The sequence below is a fragment of the Seriola lalandi genome, unplaced genomic scaffold (assembly GCF_002814215.2).
Source record: "Seriola lalandi dorsalis isolate HSWRI2012SDOR001 ecotype SW California unplaced genomic scaffold, Sedor1 jcf7180002055008, whole genome shotgun sequence".
In the NCBI taxonomy this organism is placed as follows: Eukaryota; Metazoa; Chordata; class Actinopteri; order Carangiformes; family Carangidae; genus Seriola; species Seriola lalandi.
The window spans coordinates 1642290-1666637 of NW_019525551.1; the positions used below are offsets into that span (position 1 = coordinate 1642290).

The following is a 24348-nucleotide window of genomic DNA, read 5'->3' on the forward strand; positions in this document are numbered from 1 at the left end:
TATGTTTGTACTCTCTGCTTTTATTTTGGTTCTCTTGTTTAATGTTGTCAGTACGGTGGCCCTGGGAGCTCAACACACTGCGAGTGAGGAAAATACATGCAAACAGTATTTTATGTATAGTGAACAAAACTCCCCATGCACAGTCAATATGAGCGGTCAGGTGATAACAGTTGGGTTACATGAGACACCTCCCATATGCAAATGTATGTATAGATAGATAGATAGATAGATAGATAGATAGATAGATAGATAGATAGATAGATAGATAGATAGATAGATAGATAGATAGATAGATAGATAGATAGATAGATACTTTATTTATCCCCTAGGGGAAATTAATGTACGTAAATCTAAAAAAATTTATCAAACCTGTTTAAAATTGGAGCAATTTCATATATTGACATATATGTCTGGCATATACAAATTTGTACATGTATGAATTTTATTTTTATACAACACAGCATATATATATATATATATATCCAGAATATATGCTGTGTTGTATAAAAATTCATCATGTACTGTACATATTTTCAATATATGTACAAATTATACTATGGGTATTTCATATATGTTGTATGTTTTGTTATATAACTTGTATCTTCATATATCCAGACGATGTGATAATAATATATCCCCTTATTGGTGACATATGGCAACATCACATTGATATAGGGACATACTGTATGTCATATTTTGGATTTCTGTGGGCTGAACTGACTACATGACAGCTGAGCAAACTGCCAGCTGATGAAGACAATAAGATGTGACTGAAAGCTCTAAAAAATCATCTGAGTGGACCTGGAGTTAAGATTATGTCAAATCACTTTTCCAAGTGCAGGAGAAACCACTAAAGATTCATTAACATCCATCCATCTATCCATTCAACAAACATCCTACCAACTCCAGTGGCTGAGAAAGACGATGTAAAATGGGCAAATGTTTCAGAACACAGGTCAAGGTTCACCGGTCAAGTATGAATCAAACGATTTGCAAGAGATGAAAAGGGTGTGATGGTATGCAGACTGAACCAGGGGGAGTTAGTGTCAGGATGGGCCAGAAGGTGAAGAGGAGCTGCATCAGAGGAGAGCAGAAACTTTAAACTGTCACAGCATACCCCTGAAGTTGTTATTCATTTTTTTCTGTATTTTGAAATATCCTGTTTTAATCCACATTGTTAGAGTTAGTCACATAATGCTCCACAACTCCTCGGTGCACCCACATAATGATTTCCTTTGTTTTATCCTTAGTTAAGCTCCATTTCTTCCCTCATATCTCCCATTGGGAGTTCTTCACTGTGTCAGAGAGCAGTAAGGCAGCTCCCCGCTGGTGGATCAAAGCTGTTAAGTACACTGGGATCATAATGGAAGACGAGACCGCTGCAGGTGAGGGATACACATGTAGCTCGTAGGTGTGTGTGCAGTCAGGTCTAGAGCACTCGGTTCAGGTGAGGAAGGTCACACCTCTGTTCTCCTGCCTGCTGTGGATGGTGCAACGCTTGCTCTCCACATTTACTGAAAAAAATCCTCCACAAGTCTGAAACCTTGAAGTTGATCTGTGATTTTAATGCTGTTGCGTTTCCTGAACATTAGTTGTTGGATTTTTCTGATGTGTTGCTGCATTTGTGTTTTGCTGATGGATTGCTGTTGTGTTGTGTGTTCTGTTTTTTATTGTGTTTGTTCAGGGCCACTGCAGATCTGAGGCCGGAGGAAAACCACGAGGCGACATCAACATGAGACAGTTCACATTTAAAACTGTATTATCCACTTCAAACCATGTGGAAGTGGAAGTTATTGCACAAACTGTGGGTAAACTGTTGGTAAATGGCTACAGAATATCTCCAGAAAGTAATTGTAGACAAATTAAAAGGACAAGTTTCATAGGGATCAAAATGGTACGGTCCTTAATATGTGACCTCTCTGTGAAGTGTGAGCTGAATGATTCTAACAGATGTACACTTCAAACACACTGATAGAGTGTTGATGGTGCAGTGCTTTGCTTTTTCACGTAGAATCACCACAACAGCATCATAAACACGACAACTTGTCATTTAAACACATTTAATGTATATGTAGTCCATGATAGTTTTCAGCTATACAATAACAATATCAACACATTTAATATAGAATATGTGTCAGATTATAGACTCTTTCTTTGCATATTAGAATATTGAATCTCCAGTCTAAAGTTGTAACCTATGTGTCTGCAGTTTCACATTTCACATCTAAAAATAAAACATCTGAAGAGCTTCATGAAAAACAGCAGGCATCTAAAATTCATCTTTTTTTTTTCTTCTTAAAAATACAGCTGAGTCTATTGCTGCAAACTGAACAACATCACTTTGGCTAGCTTTCATACCTTTTCTTCTGCTCTCATGAAAAGTAGAAATGACACATCACCTGACCATGAAAAGCTCCAGCAAAATGATCCTAAAAAGCTCAACTTCAAATAAAGACGCAGACAAGTACCCACTGTGCTGTGAATAGTTCTCAATGCAAACAAGAGGCCTGTGGATTATCCTGAGGATCAGTAACTGGGATGTTGTTGGTGGGAAGACATTTTCAAGACTTTACTGACTACGGTCCAGATTACATTCACCTGTGTGACCTGAGGTGGTGGCAGAAACCTCAAAGGCGACGACCTCACAACCTCAGCAAATCAAATCCAAACCACTGGGATAATATGTTGTTAGCGGTGTCGGGTCACAGGCGGAGCCCAGAGAGTTGTGTTTGTAGTTTGTGTTTCTGCGTGGCGTCATGTCACACTGCGACTGTCTGATGATTGACATGCTGGTAATAAAGACCTACAGAAATAAATAACCATGACCAGCATAGACATATACCACCTCTGTGAAGCGTTTGAGGTCCAGGCTCTGAGAGAAAGATGACGTGTGCACACACACACACGGAGCTCAGGCACACACACACTTGAACAGAGACATGTGTTGTTGTCTAGACAGGAGCATGATTTAAGGGCCACACTGATGCTTTCTTCATACTTTAGCATCAACAGATCACATCAGGATTGTTGACCATTTTCGAAAGCAGATCTGACTGATTCTCCAGCCATTAGGTTCAAGTTCATCATAGTATAGAAATTAAAGTGGCTGCAAACTGTGTAGCTTATTAACTTTTGTCAGAAGTAATGTTGTGGTCATGTGGTGATGGCGCTGTAAGCAAAGACTGTTTTGAAGTCTCTCTGGTGGTGTGTTCAGGGAGCATCCCGGTATCTGAGATTTGGGAGTCGCCTGTTCTACCTGAACCTTTTTCATGAAAGAAATTACAAAATTGATGTCATATATTCATATGATCTCTTGTACGTGTTTGTTGAGCTTCAAAACAGTAAGCTGGATGCAAATTTTGGAATTTGAGCGATCAGTCAATCCCAGGGAGTGCATCAGTTTTAAGATCCAAGCATGTTAAGTCTAAGGTACCAGAATTTCCTCAAACCACCTTTGGACATGCACTGCCCCCTGAGTGCAGCTGCTGTAAATCAAAAGAAGGAGCCTCTTGAGATTGTTGATTGTTTGAGTTGACTGAGGAACAATGTCACATCTTGACCGTCCAGACCTACGTGAAACCATCCTTAAAGGGTCAATTCTACAGCCAAGCTCACTGGAAATGTTGCTTTTTATGCAGCTTTGATGCTCTGGTGAATGAAAGATATTTCTTTTTCAGTCCAAGTATCCATTTTAAGGTTTACCTTCACACGGTCTCCATACTGGACTGAAATGGACTGAAACGGATGTGTGGGAGGAAGAAAACTAGTGTTACTCTTTGGAAAATGGTCAGCAATAAAACACTGTTGATTTGTTGTGGACAGGAACATATAGACATTTAAAGCCAGTGATATGGTCCTTCAAACTGTCTCCCATGTGTGTTCACACTGACTAATCTAATCCCACCTGTCCACACCCCCCATCAGAACAAACAAACAGGAACAGGCTGGACCCTAGGGCCGGTGAATATTTTGAATAATGAGACATGACTGTCACAGGGTTTACATCTGTCTCTGCCTTTAAGCGTCTGTGTTTAAGCATCATTTTCACTGTCTGAGTTCACTGGCTCCTCTTGCTGGAACAAAGGATTGTGGGTCAGTTTACACATATCCTCCGGAGTCAACTCTCTCATCTTCCCGTCCATACCGAGTTGCATGGGCTGAATCACATTGGTCCTGCAGAGAGAGATGGTTAAAATGCAGTGAGTGGATGTTGAATGAGCCTGCAGCACTGAGAGTGATAAACTACTGAAAACACTGGAGTAAATGACTCTCAGTCTTGTCTGTTTATTCTTTCTAATTGAAGTTATAAAACATGGATAAATACACAAAATACTAAAATAAATATATTTTCCTCTTTACATAAATCAAATCCTCATTTATTTAGTAGCCCTGGTCAACGTCACTAAAATGTTATGTAATTATAATTCCTGTTCGTTTAATACAGTTTGTTTTTAAACTACAGCCCAAGAAGAATGAAGCCGACTCATCTGAAACGTTTGACTAATTAAACTATAATTAAAAGGTCTGGCAAAAGACAGTTAATTTTACATCTTTGATGTTCTCCACCCTCCACTCTCCTTGCCAGCGGCAGTCAGAGCCAGGGGCGTTATGTTTTCAGGTCAGTCATCCGGACATGATATCTCAGTAACACTTTGAGGGAACTTCTTCAAATTTGGCACAAACATTAATTTGAACTCAAGGATGAACTAATTAGAATTTGGTGGTCAAAGGTCAAAGGTCAAGGTCACCGTTACCTCAAAACATGTTTTTGTTTTGAAGTGATGACATTTTATATCCAAAAGGTCAAAGGTCAACTTCACTGTGACATCACAATGTTCTGTAAAAACACTTGGTGCACTGTAACTCAGGAAGGAGATGGTGATCATATTTCCTGTAAATTGGTTGGTTGGTTGGTGGAAGAAACAACCACAAGAGGGAATTTCTAGTTCTTCTTTTAAAACTCTTGTGTGATTTTTTTTTACAATGTGTTTGGGACCATTGTCATGTTGGAAAATCCCTCTCCTGCTTCTTGAGACAAATTTGCATTGATAGTGCCACCTATAAATGTCATCTCCCGTACACCTTCTGCTCTCAGGCAGCTTCCACCTCCATGTTTCACTGTCGGCCCTGTGCAATCATTGTGTTAGCCGTGGCCTGTGGCTCTTCACTGTGGCTACACCTTCTTCTTCTTTACTCCCTGCAACATTTCAAACTTATCCACTGTCAGAAAATTACAAAAATCACTGCTGTCTTGTTTTGTTGATGCATTTTTGATGAATGATCGAATGAGTGCTACAATCACTGACAAACATGCTGCATTTCCTGTGACTCCGTAATAAAAGTCTTGTATTTTTTGAATGTGAAGCTGCAGCAGTAGGAATTGTTCGGTTTGCGTGAGCAACAACTTAATTCAGCATTCTTCAGGAACGTTGTGACACACCCACTTCATAATACAACAAATATAGAAATATTGCTATAGTTTCATCAGTGAGTCATAGGCTCAATATTGACTTCACAGACATGTATTTAAATGAAGAAGCGTTCTAAGTTTTGATGTATACTGTACTTTATACTTTAATGTACTTGGTATAAAGCTTTCTATTGTGAACAACAACAATTTTAAAATGAATTACAGATGACAACAGAATGTACTGTGGATCACTTCAAACCAGTGCACATGTCACATGTCACATGTGTGTGTTTGTGTGTGTTGCGTTTTCATTAACCTGGACAGTTTGTCAAACATGCGGACCAACTTCATAGCTTCATATTCTTTCTGCTCCTCCGTCATTCCCTCCATGGGATTAGGCTGCTCCTCCTCTACCACTCCTGTTATTGGGTTTATACTGGAGACAAAAGAGAAACAGAAAACAGCAACATCTTTCAAAATTAAAAGCTCTAAATAATCTTTAGTTTCTAAATTAATTCATTTAGTGTTGTCTCTTCTCTTAACCCAGCTGTGTTGTCACTACAAAACTGTGTACAAACTGTGTAGCTCAACATGTGACTGGAGAGGAGGGATGTGGCTTCCTCTGTTAAGACTAAGAAAAGCTCTATATAAGTACAGTCCACTTACTATTTACCATATAGGCAATGATAGAGAAACCTGCGGTGGGGTAACTGGAAGGAATGGGTTACCTGATCTGAACCAGCATGCTGTTTTCATTGGAATTATCCACAATAAACACTATTTTCAAGCTGCTAAGTGTTCTGCTGTTGTATCATCAGACCTGCAACCCCAAGCTGACAGAAAGACCAGGTAAACCCAGCCGTGAGGTTCTGTTTGCAAAATCTTCAGCTCACACCTCCCCAGGAATTTTTCCTGAATCCTCAGGAAGCTTGACTACATTGAATCTGATTGGACTATTCACTGGTGCCCAGAGGGCCATACACACTCTGGAAGCAAAGCGGTAATCTTTTGGAGCTTGGTTAGTCCAGGTGACTCTTGAAACTGTTGACAGGTATTAAGAAGTCAGACGGACTGTGGCTTGTTTGGTCACAGTTGTGATCCAATTACCAGGATGTTAAACTGCTCAGCTGCCCTGAGAGAGCTCTCAACCAACCAACCACTCAGGAGGAACAATGCAGATTTCATCCTGGTTACAAAACATTAGTAACAGCTGTTCCTTCTTGCAGGGACATGTCCACCCAATCGACATGTGCTTTGGGGACTTGGAGAAGACTTATGACTACGTCTCTCCAGGTATCTTATGGGAGGAAACCAAGCAAGTCTTCAGTGCCGGAGCTGTTCATTCAGTCCTTGTACGGACTAAAAGCTATGTCTTTATGTGTTAGACGTCTGACGTACCCACCAGTGTGGTACGTCCACACGGCTACAAAGGTACCCGCTGCACATGAGCTGGAAAACAAACATGGACGCTGAGTTTGAAGAGAGGCTGTGTGAGGAGGTTCTCAGCTCTTCTTCGTCTTGCATGAATGTTGCCATTTTGTGCACATGTGCAGACTATGTAGACGACGATGTACTGCACATGTACGGAACGCGCCCTCCATGCAGAGTATAAATGAAAACAACTACGGGTCTGTAATGTCTGTAGCTGTCTGTGTATGCATCCGCAAGCCAATATAAGCAAGGCTTAGGAGACAGATAAGGAGCTAAGAGTAGAACTGCTGCTCCTTTGTGTTAAACGGAGTCAGTTGAGCTGGTTCAGGCCTCTCATCAGATGCCTCCCTGATGCCTTCCTTTGGTGGTATTGCAGGTGGAGACTCTGGGGCAGACCCCGAACATGCTGGTGGGGTTATACAGTATATCCCACCTGGTCTGGGAATACCTTGGGATTAAGAGCTGGAGGATGTCTCAGCTACCCTGCATGGCCTGCTGCCACCATGAACAGGACTCACATGGCCAGCAGGATATGGACGGATTATTGGTTAAACATAGACAAGACTCAAGAACTACACAGATCTGCTAAGTTCATTAGAAAACTACCAGATATCATTTTTTGGAAAAGGTGCAGTAAAAAACACTACATCAGACACAGTGTGGTACTGACTGAGCCTTGGCTTCTCTGTACTCCTCGGTCTCCGAGTCCTCATCTTCAGAGTAGATCCCGGAGTCTCTGCCCCCCCTCAGCAGTCCTCTAGCAGCCAGCAGACCTGCAGCGTTACCGTATCCAGTATACTTAATGAACCTTGAAACTGGATAGAAAACATATTACTGTTAATATGGCAGCAAGTCAACAGAACCAATCCAACAAAAGCCACAACTTAATCCAGTTCAGGCTCAACTGAATCTTGAAGTGATAGTTCAAGCTGTACCAACAGTTATCAGTGAACAGCTGTGCTCATAGATAAGGACACTGTCCATATCAAAATCAAATCTTTATAGCTGTTTGTTACATTTTCATCTCTCTGGGGTCACTAAAGCTCCTGGATTTGACAAGATGTATTTCTCTACAGGAGGGGGGTGATTTTAATTGCATTGGAATGGGGTTTAAATCATATCACATATTTGTTCAACCATAGCTAACTGCACGATTGATCAGTCAAGATAGTCAATATCACTGTGAGTCATGGACTTAAAGTCAGTCACATAAAAATCAGCAGGAATGATAAAAAAAAATGTTTCATACCACTTTCTTTGCAAAGAACATAGAGGAATTCGGCAGCACAGTCCTTGACGTCAGTGTCGATGTGTGTCATGAGGCGGACTAGTTTGTTCCTAAGGGAACTGCCCACCTCTGGTCTGTTCTTCACATCACGCAGCGGGGGCAGAACCTAAACACATACCTGAGCCATCAAAACACCAACAGTGCTCATAATAAATCTCTTGATCATGAATTTTATTTGCCTCAGCCCAGTACTGACCTTTGACCTGAGGAACTTCCTGGTTTCTCGGTGGATGCGTCCACTCTCAGTCAGCAAGTTCAGTGATGGGAGAAGGGTCTCCTTCAGCTTATGTCCCTTATTAAAATTACAAGCATATTTTTATAATTTCATAACAAATACAATCAGTTGGACTACAACAGCAAATAACACCTCAATATAAAACACTGATGACCCACCCTCGAGAGATCTGGGGCCATGGGGCAGCTGCTCATTTTACCCCTTGAGAAGTGTGTGTACACAACTACTGTAAGGTCAGAGTTGAAGCAGAAGTTGGCCTGTGATAAACCTGCTGGATACAAACCGATCACTAGTGTTTCTTGTCTGGCCAGATTTCATTGAGTCTAAGTCTAACTAACTAAAAAATTAAATGCTACAGTATGTAATTTTTTGTAATATTTTTTGGTTAAAATATACTACAAAACATATCTTAAGCCCCTCTGATGAAACTCCAGTGTTTAACCTCATTAACATCCACATGTCTTTATATAATACAAGACATATGATGAGTGAAACAATCATCAACACCATGACTGAGTGTTTCCACCTTGAACTGCAGGGAAACAATGACAGTCTCATAAACACAGATTCAGACAGCCAGGGTTTCATATGTCACAAACCTAAGGAACCAATCCTGTCAACTTGTGGGGACGGGGGGGCGGGGCTAAATAAACCTGAAACCTTGTCAGTACAGAGAGAGAGAGAGTTAGCATTAGCACAACCACTAACACTGTGTCAGCCACTGCCAGTTACAAGCTAGCAAACAACATAAAAAAATAAAAGATGCTAACTGCGCTAACCGCTCTGATCCGTCCGCTAGTCTCTGGTTCTGGTCTCAGACTCCTCATCTGAGTCTGGGTCTGACTGAGGCTCAAACATGTGGCTGAGTCTCTCTGATGTTTCCTCCTCTAACCATCTTGATACTCTCTGCTCTTTCACCTGTCCACCTGGAGCAAGCAGGTGGTGGGCGGGGCTCAAGGCCTGATCCACATTTCTTCAGGAAGTAGGAGATGAGGTAGCAAGCTTTATTCTAGAACATAGATATTATAGCTTTAACCAAAATTATATGACACAATACCTAACTTGTAACAAACCAGAACAAAAAAGTATATTTATAATATTATTGTAGCATATTATAATTCATGTACCTCAGGTCATACATCATAGTGGAAGTAATGACTTGTCTCACCCGGTCAAGTCTTTTCTCCATGAATTCCAGCAGCATGTTGACAGCATCCATGTTGACCCCCATGTATTCGATGGAGCCTTGTTGCACCTTGGGCATCAACAGTACATCCAAACATGGCAGAGGGAGGTTACCCAGCAAGTTAACAGTATGGCTGAGAAAAGGAAGGGGAGGGGTTAGTGGGACAGTGTCAAGGAAGAGCCATGATTGTGATTCAAGTAATCAATCAACAGAGAAAAGGATGATAGAAGTAAAGTGTGTGTTGTCCTACCTGTGGAACTCCTCAGTCCGCTCCTCTCCATCTGCATGGCTCATCAGACAGTGTCTCAGTATGGCTCCCAGACGTCTGTATTCTGCTGCCTCTTCCTTCACACACAGACGTTACAGATACACACATATTGTTAAGGTGTTCTGAATAGAAACCTTATCACTGCAAATGTATGTCTGTACTGTAGATTTTGCTTTTGCTTGTGTAACAGGCAGAGGAACCTGACTAATGTTGTGTTGTTCTCTGACACTGAAACAAGGAAATGTTTCATATCTCACATCTTCCAAAGGACAGCATCAACATTTCTGGCATGTTCAGCACAGACACAGCAAGATCATTAACATGATTGATTTCATATTTAATATATGTAAGGATTGGACAGTAACGTATTACAAGTGCTCCTGTGACTGTAACTGTGGCCATTTGATCTTCTTCTGTCAGTAAGTCAGTCAACCAGCTTTGGACCAGACTGATGGTCTCAAGTGGGAGGAACAACAGGGACTTTATTATTCCCCTGACTATTCATCTAGTGTCACCTCGAGGTTAACATTTTTGGTTTGGTATGAAATGTCTCAAGAACTACTGGATGGATTGCAATGATATTTGGTAAAATATTAAAGGTCTCCAGAGTATGGATTGAATTCTGTCTCCTCTCACAGCAGGTCTGAGTTTTCATGTGTCCCATGAAAAATCTCAAAATCTGTTTGATGGATTGGCATAAAACTTAGTTCATGTCCCCCTCAATATAAATTGTAATAACTTTGGTGATCCTCTAAATAACTGGAGGAGGAATCCTCCTTGACCAAGTAGCTACAAAACCAATCACATTTAGCTCAAAGAGGGGAGGTCTCACAGAGCTGCCCAAATGCATCACGTACAGACAGAAGAACTAATCAAGGTACAGTAGCCTGGATCTGCAAACCCAAGGAGTGATTGCTGCTTTTCTAGAGAGTTAACGGCCACCGAGGGAAATCAGACAGTGACAAGTTGATGCACACAGAAACGTGTTTCTTAAATAAATAATTTAGCAGTTATTTAACAGTTATTATAATCAATGACTTTTAAAACCATAATTCAGAATTATTAGTATAACAATGATAACGTGGCTAAAATGATTAGATTATATAAGGTGTAATTTTCTTCACTACCTCATCAACCTTACGCCTTGTCGTGTCAAACGTGATATTGAACAATATTTTCAGTATTTCCATGGCTCGCTCTGTCTGTTGCCGACTCAGTGGGGGCAGGTCTTCAGGTGGGACGTCCTCTACCCCTGCCCTGGCCGTCTCCAATGTATCTGGCCAACACAGACCCAGAGTGGCATCCAACTGGTTGCCTAAAACACACAGGACAGGAAGTTACCAACTAAAGCTCTTTGTACCATTCACAAAATCCTTTACTTCTTGTAAAAGATTGTCAAATGATGTTTGAACTTTTTTCATATGTCTTGTTATATTGTTATAGATTTATCAGAACATCCTCGGTGTTACACACGTTGGTGACCTGGGCGGTTACCTTCCGGACCGGTAACCTAGAAACTGATGTTGGTTAACCGGGTCAGTGGTTACAGAGAGAAGTGTCATTGTTACACTGGTTAGCAGTCACCTAGCAGACTGATGCCGTGAAGCTCCTGAGCCAGCTGTGCCCTGACATCCACTCTCAGGGCAGTCAGCAGGAAGGTGAGGCGCAAGTCAAAGAAACGCACCTGGACAGAGAGAGCAGACACATGGAGACTATCGCAGTCGATCTTCAGAGTGGGGCTAGATAGCTGGAAGGTATCTGCTGCACAGAGAATCAAAAACTGTAAAGTAGCAACAGCAGGCATCCATGCCTGGTCAGTCTGTGTTTATAGTTATTCTTTGATTGGCTACTTCCTGTTTTATAGCTGTTGATTTATTTCAGGATAAGTCTTGTTCAGCTGCTGTGGGCTGAGACATGTATGAAGGTATTGATAGGTTTGGCTCAAAACTGGAATTACTGCCTTGTCTCTGCCAACCAATTAGGCTGCAGCTTACATCCATGACTGATTCATAATATACTGTATGTAGTGAAGACTTTGAAGGGATTTAATAAAATGTATTAAGTGTATTGTGGATTTGTGATATAAGGATATATATAAATAAAATTTGACTTGACTTTGTTAGGCTTTGTTGTTCTTGTCTGCCATGACAGTAGATGATGCTTCAAATATGATTGTTGCTGCAAAGAAGTTACAAATTCTAATAAACGTGGATACTTCACACACATCTTCAGCCCGGCAGAAGTGAGTGATCTACACAATCACCACAGCCACTAAAATCAACCACCAACCAAATGTGAAATATGGTTACTTCTGCCCCTGAGTTACAGTGATGAATAATGGCCAGAAAAGGGTTTTAGCAGAACATTATGATGTCACAGTGAAGCTGACCTTTGACTTTTTGGAAGCAAAATACCATCACTTCATCATTAGACATTTGTGTTGCATTGTGTCATAATTAGAGTATGAATTCTTGAGTTATGGCCAAAAACAAATGTTTTGTGAGGTCAAAGTGACTTTGACCTTAGACCACCAAATTCTAATCAGTCCAATCATTGTCCAAGTGCCAAATTTGAAATTCCCCCTCCAAGTGGTGGTACTGAGGTGTTGCATTCACAAGAATGGGGCGGATGGACTGACAACCCAGTAACATAATGTCTCCATCCACAGCTGCTACCAGCATGGAGGCAGAGAAAAGTTTGTGGCCGTGGTTAAAAATCGGACCCATGAAGGCTAACCCTAACCTTACAGTTCAAAGAAACAATAGTGGGAAACATGCAAACACACTAAAAACACATGGAAACAACCCACCATCACCTCTTGCTTTGAGGCGACAATGTCCATACCTCATGGTTCCAGGTGGGATCATGACACTGCTTCAGCCTCTCTGCCACACCCTTTATCAGTTGCAGGTCTGCAGCTACCACCTGCCATCCATCCATCCATCCATCCATCCATCCATCCATCCATCCATCCATAGATAAATGCTATATTAAGCATCAACATAATCTGAGGATTACATCTAAATGGAGGTAGAAAGAGAACAGACTGACCTGTCCTGTCTCGTTGTGTAGCAGGATGTTACAAATGGACTTGAGAGCCTCGACAATCACTTCCTGGTCAGGGTTTTCTGAAGGAGGGGAGGCTTCTTTCACCAACTCACTGGATACATCTTCTACATCTTCGCCTTCTCCCCCCTCACCCTCCACTAGGATCAGAAATCATGATCAAAGTCAAGTAGCACGTTCAACCTATAATTAGACTGCTTTAAGGTTAAAAGGTTCATGTGAAGACCTGAGGACAGAAGATAAACCCAGCTGCTGGTAGAAGAGTGGGTATTAGTTGTACTGTCCCACACATAAATCACACTTTAAAACCTGTGTAACATCTTCTAGACAAATCAGCAAGAGATGTGAGCAACATATAAAACAAAAAGCCAAAACATACAATCGATGCAGAGGAACGGTGGGCCCTCAGCTCAATGCACTGAAGCTTCAGAAAACACATGCAAACAGACAGAACACACAAAACTCCAGAAAACATCTTCATCAATTTGACAACACATGAGCTGTAAATACTACTTACAACACAACACAAGTGTTTCCAGGGGATACTAAAAAGTGATGAACCTGTCGTTCAATATTTTGTGGTTTTTGAAATCAAAAGCATTGAACAACATGGGTGTTCATCACAGTTATTTTTTTTCCCTTTATTTCAATAGAGACAGTGAGAGAGGGATGATATGCAGCAAAGTGTCAGGGTTGTTTTGTCTGTTTGCATGTGTTTTCTTAAGATGCAGTGCTATGAGCGCTCAGGGCCACCGTATAAAAGATTTGAAGTGTAAAAAATATACTCTTTCCCTCTATGCCAAGTTGAAAATTGTATAAAATTACATATTTGCAATTCAGAAATTGAAAAATTCAAGAATATATTCAACCTAAAGCCAGTCTTCCAAATATATTTTATTTCAACTGTTTAATAAGGATTGCAATCTTTTTTAATCATTTATAACATCTCTAAATACAATCTCTGCAAGCAGCATGCATGTGAAAGACAATGCAAAAACCAATAGGACTGGTGCATTAATGTGATTTTATTTCTTCAAGTGTCAGGGGAACAAAATAGAAACACCAGGTTAAAACTTCAAATGTGGCAAAACGAAAATGGTTGACAGGAATTACCTTGGCCCTCCTCTGGCTTATTGTGGGCAGGTGTGGCAGTACTGGCCACAGCGATGCCAGCATAGCGGGCGAGAGTGGACATGGCAGAGCGGTTGATGAAGGGGTCCAGGCAATTTTTGTCTCTGGACAGGATGCGAACTGTTTCTAGACATGCCAGCAGACAGGAAGGCTGCAACTCCCTATTCAGGAAACCGAGCACCAGCTCACCCAGATGCTGTGTCACACAACAGATATATCAAATCAGATTTATAGTTATGGAAGCAAAGAATGGCCACAAAAGCCATTCAGTGTAAATACCATTAAAATTATAGCGTTGAAATATCTTACTTTGACCATCTATCTGAAATCCCCTCTGAACGTTTTTTAAGGTTACAGATTCAGAAAGAAAATGAAAGTCAAAATCTATACTCACATTGCTGAGTGAAACTCAGTGGGGTCAAAAGGGAAAGGCGGTCTCAGACTAGAGTTCACTTTTTAATGCAGTGTTAAATGATAGAAACACAGGGATGTTCATATTTAGCATTCAGCTCAGCTTAATACATATATAAGTGTACCTGCAGGTGGAATTCATGGTTTGACTTTGGAGGATTATGAATCGCAAATGAACCAGGTCACAGCTTTGATTGCTGAGTAGATTTTACCAGCTATTTTAAATAGTGAACAATATTTCAACTACATGGCGGCGCAGTGGGGCAGTGGTTAGCGCCGTCGCCTCACAGCAAGAAGGTGCCGGGTTCGAGTCCCGGCTCGGACGCGGGATCTTTCTGTGTGGAGTTTGCATGTTCACCCCGTGCCTGTGTGGGTTCTCTCCGGGTACTCCGGCTTCCTCCCACAGTCCAAAGACATGCAAAATGGGGACTACGCTAATTGGAGAATCTAAATTGACCATCGGTGTGGCTGTGAGTGTGAATGGTTGTCTGTCTCTATGTGTTTGCCCTGCGATGGACTGGCGACCTGTCCAGGGTGTACCCCGCCTCTCGCCCGAAAAGATGCTGGGACCCTACTAGAGGATGAGCGGTAGAAAATGAATGAATGAATGATTTCAACTACACTGCCAAATGTAAGAGAGAGGGAACAGCAGTTTTATTCATACGATATGTAGAAAGCTGGATCTAAGCTGCTTTTTTATTTTATGTATATTAAATATTTTACATAGCTAAGATGCTCTTTACGAGGGAGTGGTTTCACTGAGAATTTTGTGAATCTTTCTGTTTTGTAAAAGCAGTAGTGACCCTGTCTAACAGAACAGTTCAAGTCACTTATGCCTTCTGGCTGACGAAGTGGCCCGATGCAGGCAGCTAAGACCGGCTCTGATAAATGCGTCTGCTAAGCTGTCTTGCATAATATCTTCGTCCAGTCTGAGTGCAGGTGAACACTCAGTGTGTGCACGTCCGTTGGATAATGAAGGCACGCAAAGGCACACAGGCTGCACCTTATATGCTCAACCCTAACTCTGAAATAACTTGTCTTTCTGTTTTCCCATGCAGTGGATGGGATGCTTCCTTGTAAACAAGCCAAGCAGCTGTGCACTGCACTTCACCAGAGGTGGAGAATTTATCCCAGGATCCATAATAATAAAGTTGTAAAATGAAGAAGTATTAGATTATTGGCTATAGGAACACTTTTAGCTCTGTTTTGTTCAGAGATATTTATACATAATTTCAAAGGCAGTGACAGATGTGCTAAATGTGTTTCAGTGTTAATGCTCTGGACCAGCAGTGGTTCACCTTAATCAGTTCAGAGGTCGATTTTCATCAAAACTGAAAATATATTGAGACTCAGGGTTCTATCTTACAACCAGCGCAAAGTGCAACACAAGTGTTTTTGCCAGTTTCAGAGTGACAGTCATTTTCCTGTCAAGCTCCCACATTGTTTAAACAGCAGATACACTTGCGCCCGTCTGAGCACCCATGGGCGTGTTGGTCTTAAAATGAGGTGCTTTGGTATCTTGAGACAGCAGAAAGTGATTGACAAACAAAACCCTGGTCTGAAGGCAGTGGCTCAGTATTCCACTGGTGTTTTAATCACACATTATCAAGAGAATAATATGCACCTACATAAGCAGATGCAGTATGTGCCTGTTACGCACAAGCAGAGTGAGCTGAGAGGACACTTAGATGTGGGGATAAGTCAGGTGGAACATAACAACACAGCTTACAAAAGGTTGGAGCATCACTTATGGCATATTGTGTGTTGTATAACACTGCTATGATATGATCAAAATACAGTAACTCACTTCATCTCATCCATGCGTAATGTTCTATGATAAAAAGTATTCTTTATTTTAGCTCCATTAGCTTCCACTCTGTTGTTGCTTGTGGTTGCCACAAGGTGCTCTTACCTGATTTGTATTTGATGTGTAATTTTTATTGAACTTCTGAACTGATTAACAGGGAAACAAACTGATCCAATACTTCTACTGACAAACAGTTTATCTTGGATTTAGTTTGGTGATAGAGCTATTAAAATGAAGAAAAGGAACATCTTAAGAAGACAATGAACGCATTCTACAACGCACTGTACATTTCATCTTCAAGATACTGACGCCATCTTTAGGCCTCATCCAAAATAACCAGTCTTGAGAAATGCAGAGTCAGTCATTCATTCGCCACACCTTCCATTCTAGTTGTCTCTTCCCTCCCTGATTTCTCCATCTCTTTCTACACACCTCCACTGAGTTGCTGGTTGTACTAGATGTTCTGTCACCTTTGACATAGTTTGAACATACAGAAAAACAATTCTGCAATTCCTAGACAGATAAATCACCTAATGTCAGTTCAAGACCAATAGCATCCTCACTGACATTTTAATTTCTCTTCCATGATTTACATTCTGTTATAAATCCCTTTCATCAGGACCCCATCCACCTTCTCGTTTTTGGTTGTAGGGAGTTAACAAACAGAGGAGATCTGACAGAAGGTGTAGATAAACTGTGAGAAGAGTAACATGTTGTTCATTTCTTATCCATACCTTTTGTAACTTCCCTTCCTAAAGCACCAGGCATGCACACACAGGGAGAGACAGATGATACGGAGAAGGTGAGAGAGTGTTAGAAAAGGCTAGAAGTAAATTTCCATGTGTTCTTTCTCTGGTGACTTGCGTGTTAATGTACAGTCAATGTACTTGCATGTTTTTGGAGTTTTTTCTTTCACTTATAAATAAGATAGATTTATAGATAAATACGTTATGAACTTCAAATTTGACATTTTCTTCAAAATATTGTTAAAATAAAAACAGTGTATGTCAAAGCTCTAAAGATTTGCTTTAAATCTTCTCTGTCCTGACCTACCAGAATGTAAGTAACCATTAAGAGAATTGATATTTTTCCATTGACCAGCAGCAAGCAGACATACAGGAGTCAGTGTATGGTGGGAAATGTTAGGAATACCTCTCTGTCCCGCTCTTCTTCTCTGCTGAATGTAAAGCACTGGTTCATCTGAAGGAGATAAAAGGAGAAGGCACACACAAAGGAAAGTGTGAGGTAAAGAAGACAAGTGAAAAGAGGAAGGGGCAGAAAAAGAAATGAGACCAGAGGAAGAGAATAAAAGGAAGAGGAAGAGAGGGAAAGGCAGAAGAAGGAGAAAGCATAAAGCATCAAGCATAGAAAAAGTAGCCATAAACAAGCAAGCAGAAATGTTAGTTTGACACAATCAAAAATTGTTTTCATTTTTGGAAGGATCAAAATGACCGGTCCAACTATGGGACAGTCTACAGTGTAAATAATAAAATCAGAAATGTGACAACTATTCCTTTTATGTATGCTGTTGGTAAATTTTGACCTCATTTCAATTGATTATTCAAATGTATGAATATCCCATCCCCCATGTGTCAAAGAACAAGGCACATGGTTGGATTGGGGTAGAAATTCTGCCCTGGACTATTGTGGGTGGGTGACCAATACAGGGTCCAGAAATGAACTAGGTTTATATCTAGTCTTGTTTCATCATTTATACAAACAAGATCTATGTTTACAAGTTCCTGACAAGCTCTTACAGCTGAGCTAATAATGACTTTTCCTTCAGAAGCAACAGATGGAAGCAGCATGAGCTGGAAGAGGGTGAGGTGGATGGTTGGCTATACAAGATTTCTCATTTTGACACTGACGACTGCCTTCACAAACCATCTCCTATTCACAGTCAATAACCATATCCACCATCCAATTCTGATAGAACAGACATCTTGACACATTAACCCTTTCAACCCTGATCTACAAGAAATTTAAAACTAAAACTGAAAATTTTCAATAAAGCTGGAGACATTAAACCAGTTTGTTGTTGTTGTTGTTGTTGTTGTTGTTTTTTTTGGTCACTCAAAGGCAGCAGAACAAGCTGAAAACACATCATCATTATACAGGTTTCTACTGTGATAGCTGTAGCCTCAGCCAAACCAGTAGTAGTAAATTTGACCTTTTTTCACACAGTTAAGTTTATTATTTAACAGTTAACTTAACTTGTATGTACATTTAGTTAATTTTGTATTAAGCTCTGTTATCTTCCAGTTGTCGGGACTCACTCAGGACTGTTGTTGAGAGACACATGCAATGTAAAATGGAGGCCATCTTGGACAATACCAACCATCCTCTCCACAACATTCTGGCAGGACAGAGAAGCAGCTACAGCCGCAGCAAACGTCTCATGTCACTGCGCTGCAGAACAGAGAGGTTCAGGAGATCCTTTGTTCCCACTGCCATCAGGCTGTAGAACACCTCAGCCAAAGTAAGTGGACTAATATAATTATTATTGTTTATCTATTATTAACTGTCATTATTATTATTATTATTATTATCAACAATGAGCTAATGGACACATGAATTTCCCCTAGGGTATAAATAAAGTATCTATCTATCTATCTATCTATCTATCTATCTATCTATCTATCTATCTATCTATCTATCTATCTATACTTTTCTTTTTCTTGAGTTGCTGTTCTGCTGTTCATGTATTAGATCTTTTTCACTGAAAACTGCTGCTGCTGCTGCTAGAATCAAATGGCTGAAAACAAAACAATGAGATAAAAGAGGGAAGCTGTAGAGTTACAGATATTTCTCTACATGTAGTTACTTCCTCCACTGTTTATGTAAGAGAGAATACCAGACAAGTTGTATAGTCCCTGCGCATCAAAATATCTGTTGTTTGCGTTGCCAGGCAACATCAAACTAAACAGGAAGGGGTTCACATGGCTGAGCCAGGAGCTGAGCCAAGTTTGGAAACTGGGAAAAAAAGAACAATTTACTGATTACTATCAATCTGACACATACAAACATGAAACAAAAAAAAACATTACATGGCATTGGTTGCTTCCTGATCCTCCCACAATAGAGGAATAGACAGAGATAGTTAATGAAGTATATACAATTGAAAAAATCATGTGTTACTTGCCTGCAAATGAATAAATTTACTAAGTTATGGTCACAATGGGTTTCCTATGTATGACGGTCACAGCCACATTTTATGGAGTGAACAAATTAATTGAACTTTTGTTGTCTGTCTGTTGGTTGGACACCTATTTGTGTATGTAGGTATGTGTATATGTCTAGTCTTTTTTTCTGTCTTGAAACTTAGATAACTTACTGGATTGTCTCCCAACACATTAATGCACACATGGGTTAAAATACATCCCTTCAGATTGTGAAATAATTATGGGAAATTCAACTGAATACATTTTGTTTGAAAAAAAGGAAAAAGGGATGTTGAGAAAGGAAGAGTTCTTAGCCATGCTGTTCATTTGCTGCTGACCTCTACTACTCTCTAACTGCAAAGCTTTATTTCTGTAGCTGGTGAAACGTAATGTGAAATGTGTGGTGAAAGGTTAATCCATACCTTCCAGCCAATCAGAATCAAGAATTTGCTGTGGCCATGGTATGAAAAGAATATTGTTATTAGTGCGGCTTTAGCAAGAAAGAAGTTCAAAGTGAATTCATTCCCTCATTTTGTATTTGATATATGCCTAGGACTGTTTCTTCACAGTTAAGAAATGATTTTGAAGCATCACATTCTCGTAATGAAACACTCAGGGGTCTGAATAAACCAGAGCAGGCTAACAGCAGAACTAAACTGATAAAGAATATCGAGCTCCTGCAGCACTAAGCTCCTCATCTCGGAGTAGAGTAGGATCTGACTGGGCTGTAGGAATCTCTATTTGTGTATCAGGGAATCTAATCCTATTGCCTTCGAGATCAACTCCCACATGGCGAAAGGCTGAGTGACTGAGAGAACCATGCAGCACTGCTTACCTGGGGTTAGCAGGCAGCATGTCTTACAGCTCAAGTGCATTGAAAGCTTGGGAAGCAGCTGCTCTTTAGCACACTTGGCCAAGTTAAAGTACACTTGTCAAACCTACCATTTAGTCTTCATTCCTGAAGTCTTCAAATACTGTTTGAAAACAGATACAGTACAAGTGATAACTGATAAAAGCATAAATCTCACGTTTGTTTTGTTTGTCCAAGTCTAATTTTGTAAGTTCAACTTTCCTACTGTGGCCTGGTCTTCATAACTGGCCCCTGAGGCTGGAGGGGCCAAAAACATCCAGTGGTGCTTGACAGTTGCTGAGAACAGCAGATGTTGTCACTGTTTTTCCCCAACGGCAAAAAGCAGCAATGATGAGCTCATTTTACACAAAACAATCTTCAACAAGTGACACTAAAATGAGATGTGTTTTCAAAAACTATACGTGGTCAGTCCGGCAAATGTCTGGTCAGCTACTTTCCCACCTCTGATAACGAGCAGTGCTCAGCTGCTTAAGCTTTTCTATGGCAACCAAAGGGTGGTAGTTAGATATATTCATCTGACACTCCCTCAATCAATACGTTGCACTCAAAGTATAAGCTTAATGAGCAGCAACAAGTGGTGCAGAGAGTGCTTTGCAATTTTTCTCTCTGAGTTTTACCTGCACAGTTTGCCCTACCTCGCTGATAGAGATGGGCCATGCATTGCCTGAAAAGAAGACCTGCAGACACAGGGCTGAAAAAAAGTACTGCCCCCTTCGCTTTATGTTTTTTGGATAAAAAAAATTTATTTGTATTTTTTCTTTCAGGGTTTCCACAGTTGATTCAGTTGGTTTCTTTACCACCTGTCAAACTTTCTTGAGTTTGTTACCCTGTAATTATCCTTTAATGTCATCAGTCTGTCAAGGGAGCTTAAACAAATCTTAGCTGGAGTGAAATTAATTAATTATTAATTGTGTTCAACTGAGTTACTATTAAAATTTTTCGATATTTAACATCTATGCTTAATTAAAATTGACAAAGCATATAACTAATACGCAGTGAGTTATCAGTTTATTAAACACATCTGTACAGTCTAGTACTTTACTATCTCGTCTGCTTCATGTACACACAGGGTGGACAAAACACTATAGTGCTGTTAAAAAGGAATTTCCTGGAAACTATTATGATCAGGTTACTGAGTGTGTGTCAGGGATGCAAGGCTCCATGTCGGGCAGACTCTGGCTGGTACATTGTATGTCACACAGATTTTTCCATCCATAGGCCTACTGGGGTATAAAATGGTTTGAGCTTCCCCAACCAGTCACTTCTATGGGCAGAACTTTAACTTTGAGGTGTTTATTGTTTCGGTTCAGTGAGCTGTAATGAAAAAGATCTACAAAAGCTACTGCCCAGTAGCTGCTCAGCATCACACAGCACACACACACACACACACACACACACACACACACAGTCAGAGAGCAGCTGGTGAACAAATGGAGCATTTAGCAGCTTAAAGGACGTTTTCGCAGGAGCAAGTGAAAACAAATCCACAACTACAGGAGAGTGAATACATGATATACATTTATCAGCAGGCTAATGTTGCTCTGTCTGTTGTCTTAGCAACATGTTTGCTATAATAACATGGTTCACAGCCATAGACTGTAGGCCTATATGTTCACAGCTTTTTCGGCTGCCCCCGAGTGGCCAAAAACAGGAATTAATTAAGCCTCCAAACTGGTTAAGTGTCTCTTGGATAGGAAACAATAAGCTTTATTTTATTTCCGTGGATAAGCTTCAGCTCTTGGTGGAAATACATAGGCAAATTGTGTCACATATGTTTGCTATATCTTAAGAGCGTTTTATCAAAGATGATGCAATGAAGATCTGAAGCTTTCCAGCGATTATAATATTATTTGTTGATGTGAAAACATCTCCTCTAATCAGGATAACACAAGCGTCATCATCTAAACTGAAGATGTCTTGTAGCTGACATAAAGTTTGAACGGAAGCTATTTATCCTAAGACAGTAAAACAGACATTTACAGAACACTACTGTAGATAATAAACTTCATGTTTCAAGGCAGAGGACGTGTCGTTCTTGTGCTGCCGTGCTGATGTTTACCTCCTTGTTGTAGCTCTGCAGAGCCGTCAAAGCAGCGTCCTGCTCCCCCGTCTGCATTTGCTCTATGATGCTACTTAAATCAATTTTCATCGCCATTGGCCCTTTGCTGGAGCTTCCTCCTCAATCCACCGTCAGGGAAGGACTGTGTGTGTGTGTGTATGTTTGTCACTAAGATTGTATATACACGCTATGGTTTGTCACCACCCACAGATGACTGCATGATGTCTCTGAATCCCTGCCAGCCGGCAAGATGCGATTAACGGGGAGGATTTGTGCAGGCTAAATGCTGCGTTTAGGTGTCCCGGGGAAAGACGGACGAAACAAATTTCCTGATTTAAAAAAAGGTTATACCTGTATTATTTTGCATATTAGTTGGATAACACTAATAATAATAATAATGATGTTGCTTTAAAGCACTTTGTGTTACACTGAAGAAGAAGAAGAAGAAGAAGAAGAAGAAGAATAGCAGCTCTGAACGAGGGTAAACACAAATCACGTGTCTGTTTTCTGGTTTCCGTGTGAAGAAAGAACAGTAAAGACATGACAGTAAAGATGCTTTATGACAAAGATGACCCATTACAAGCTGTGCCAATGCTATGAAATGGCATACACTTCCTGTTTCCTAAGTGGGCATGGTCAGCTGGTGTGAATCGTGACGGTAGCAGGACCGTAGCTAATATTAATAACTGATTTATTACTTACCTGTCTCCATCCTTTGGAAAGGGACGGATATGTTGTGCTTGTTACAGCCTACTGTTGCACAAACCTTTGATTTTTTTTTTTTTGACTAATTGAGGGACTATTGCTTGTCGAAACAATACAACAACACAAAACAATACAAAAGTACATACAGTACAAAGTTCTGTCTTGTTTTGCCACTTGTTTTATCTGCTAGCTTAATATCTGATAAACCCACAACAAGGACAACCATCACTGCAGCTCTCCACTGATCTGGGCTTTATGGCAGAATGTCCATACGAAGCCTCTCCTCAGTCAAATTTGTTTAAAAAAAAAAAAAAAAGAGCACCTAAAGGACTCTAAGACTGTGAGAAACAAGACTAAACTAACTGAACTGTTTGGTCTCAATTTTAATAACCAGTTTTAAGCATCATGTCTGGAGGAAACCAGACATGATGCTTAGAACTGATTGTTCTTCTGGAAGATCTCCACTCAGGATCTCTGGAGCTCAGCCAGAATGACCTCAGGTTCTTCGTCTCCTCTCTTCTCCCTGATGTCTCAGTTAGTCCAGGTCCAGCTCTAGAAGAGTCCTGGTTGTTCCAGACTTCTTCATGTGAGAATGGTGGAGACCACTGTTCTTCTCAGGAACCTTCAGTGCAGCAGAAATGTTTTTGAGCCTCGACACAGTCCTGTCTCTGAGCTCTGCAGCAGTTCCTTCCTCCTCATGGTTTCTGCTCTGATCTGCATTGTCAACTGTGAGACCTGATATAGACAGGTGTGTGTCTTTCACATCATGTCCAATCAGCTGAGTTTACCAGGTGGACTCCAGTCAAGGTGTAGAAACAGAGATGATCAGAAGGGACCTGAGCTTAACTTAGAGAGTCATAGCAAAGTGCCTGAAAACTTATGTCAGTGTGATATTTCAGTTTTTGCTTTTTAATGAATTTGTTTTGGCATTGTGATTTATTAAGCAAAGATTGATGAGGGAAAATTATTATTTTTTTTTTATTTTAGCATAAAAATGCAACATAAAGAAATGTGAAAAATGTGAATGGTTCTGAAGACTTTCTGAATGCACTGTACCGCACAGATAGCATTTAGTCACTCTTTTGCTTTGGCCTTGTGTGAAGGTGTTATAGCAGCCTACAGTCATCTGCGGCTGTGGCCAAATGCATGCATAAAGTTTTGCGTGATAATAAGGAAGAGAATGACACTCTGCGATTCAGACATTTCCTAAATGTTAATGTGCCAATACAAAAATAAAATACACATTGTCGATGAATCCCAAAGCTCAAGTCTTTGGAGGATGAGTTTCAAGTCAAGTCTTAAGTCACTGTGTGTGCGAC

General features: G+C 40.5%; 1 protein-coding gene across 2 annotated transcripts; it reads right to left on the reverse strand.

The window, feature by feature from the left end:
* Positions 1-2043: 2043 nt before the first annotated feature.
* Positions 2044-22539, reverse strand: ric8a (RIC8 guanine nucleotide exchange factor A). 2 transcript variants are annotated; one of them, XM_023397420.1, is made up of 15 exons: positions 22325-22539; positions 17386-17433; positions 16968-16985; positions 13998-14211; positions 12870-13024; positions 12663-12743; positions 11403-11502; positions 10946-11133; positions 9801-9895; positions 9533-9683; positions 8326-8421; positions 8091-8235; positions 7512-7656; positions 5727-5846; positions 2044-4173 (listed from the first exon to the last, which is right to left on the reverse strand). In XM_023397420.1, exons 1-15 carry the CDS (start codon positions 22418-22420, stop codon positions 4032-4034), a joined length of 1794 nt encoding a protein of 597 aa, XP_023253188.1. In that variant the 5' UTR covers positions 22421-22539; the 3' UTR covers positions 2044-4031. The 2 variants fall into 2 exon arrangements, with proteins under 2 accessions (XP_023253188.1, XP_023253189.1); XM_023397421.1 differs by lacking the exon at positions 16968-16985.
* Between the last annotated feature and the right edge of the window lie 1809 nt (positions 22540-24348).

Coding starts and splice junctions, on each gene's coding strand:
- ric8a (XM_023397420.1), bottom strand. CDS start 22,420: ATGGCGATGAAAATTGATTTAAGTAGCATCATAGAGCAAATGCAGACG. Junction 9,896..10,945: donor CAAGGCGTAAGGTTGATGAG/GTAGTGAAGAAA, acceptor CTGTGTGTGAAG/GAAGAGGCAGCAGAATACAG. Junction 8,236..8,325: donor GGAAGTTCCTCAGGTCAAAG/GTCAGTACTGGG, acceptor GTATGTGTTTAG/GTTCTGCCCCCGCTGCGTGA.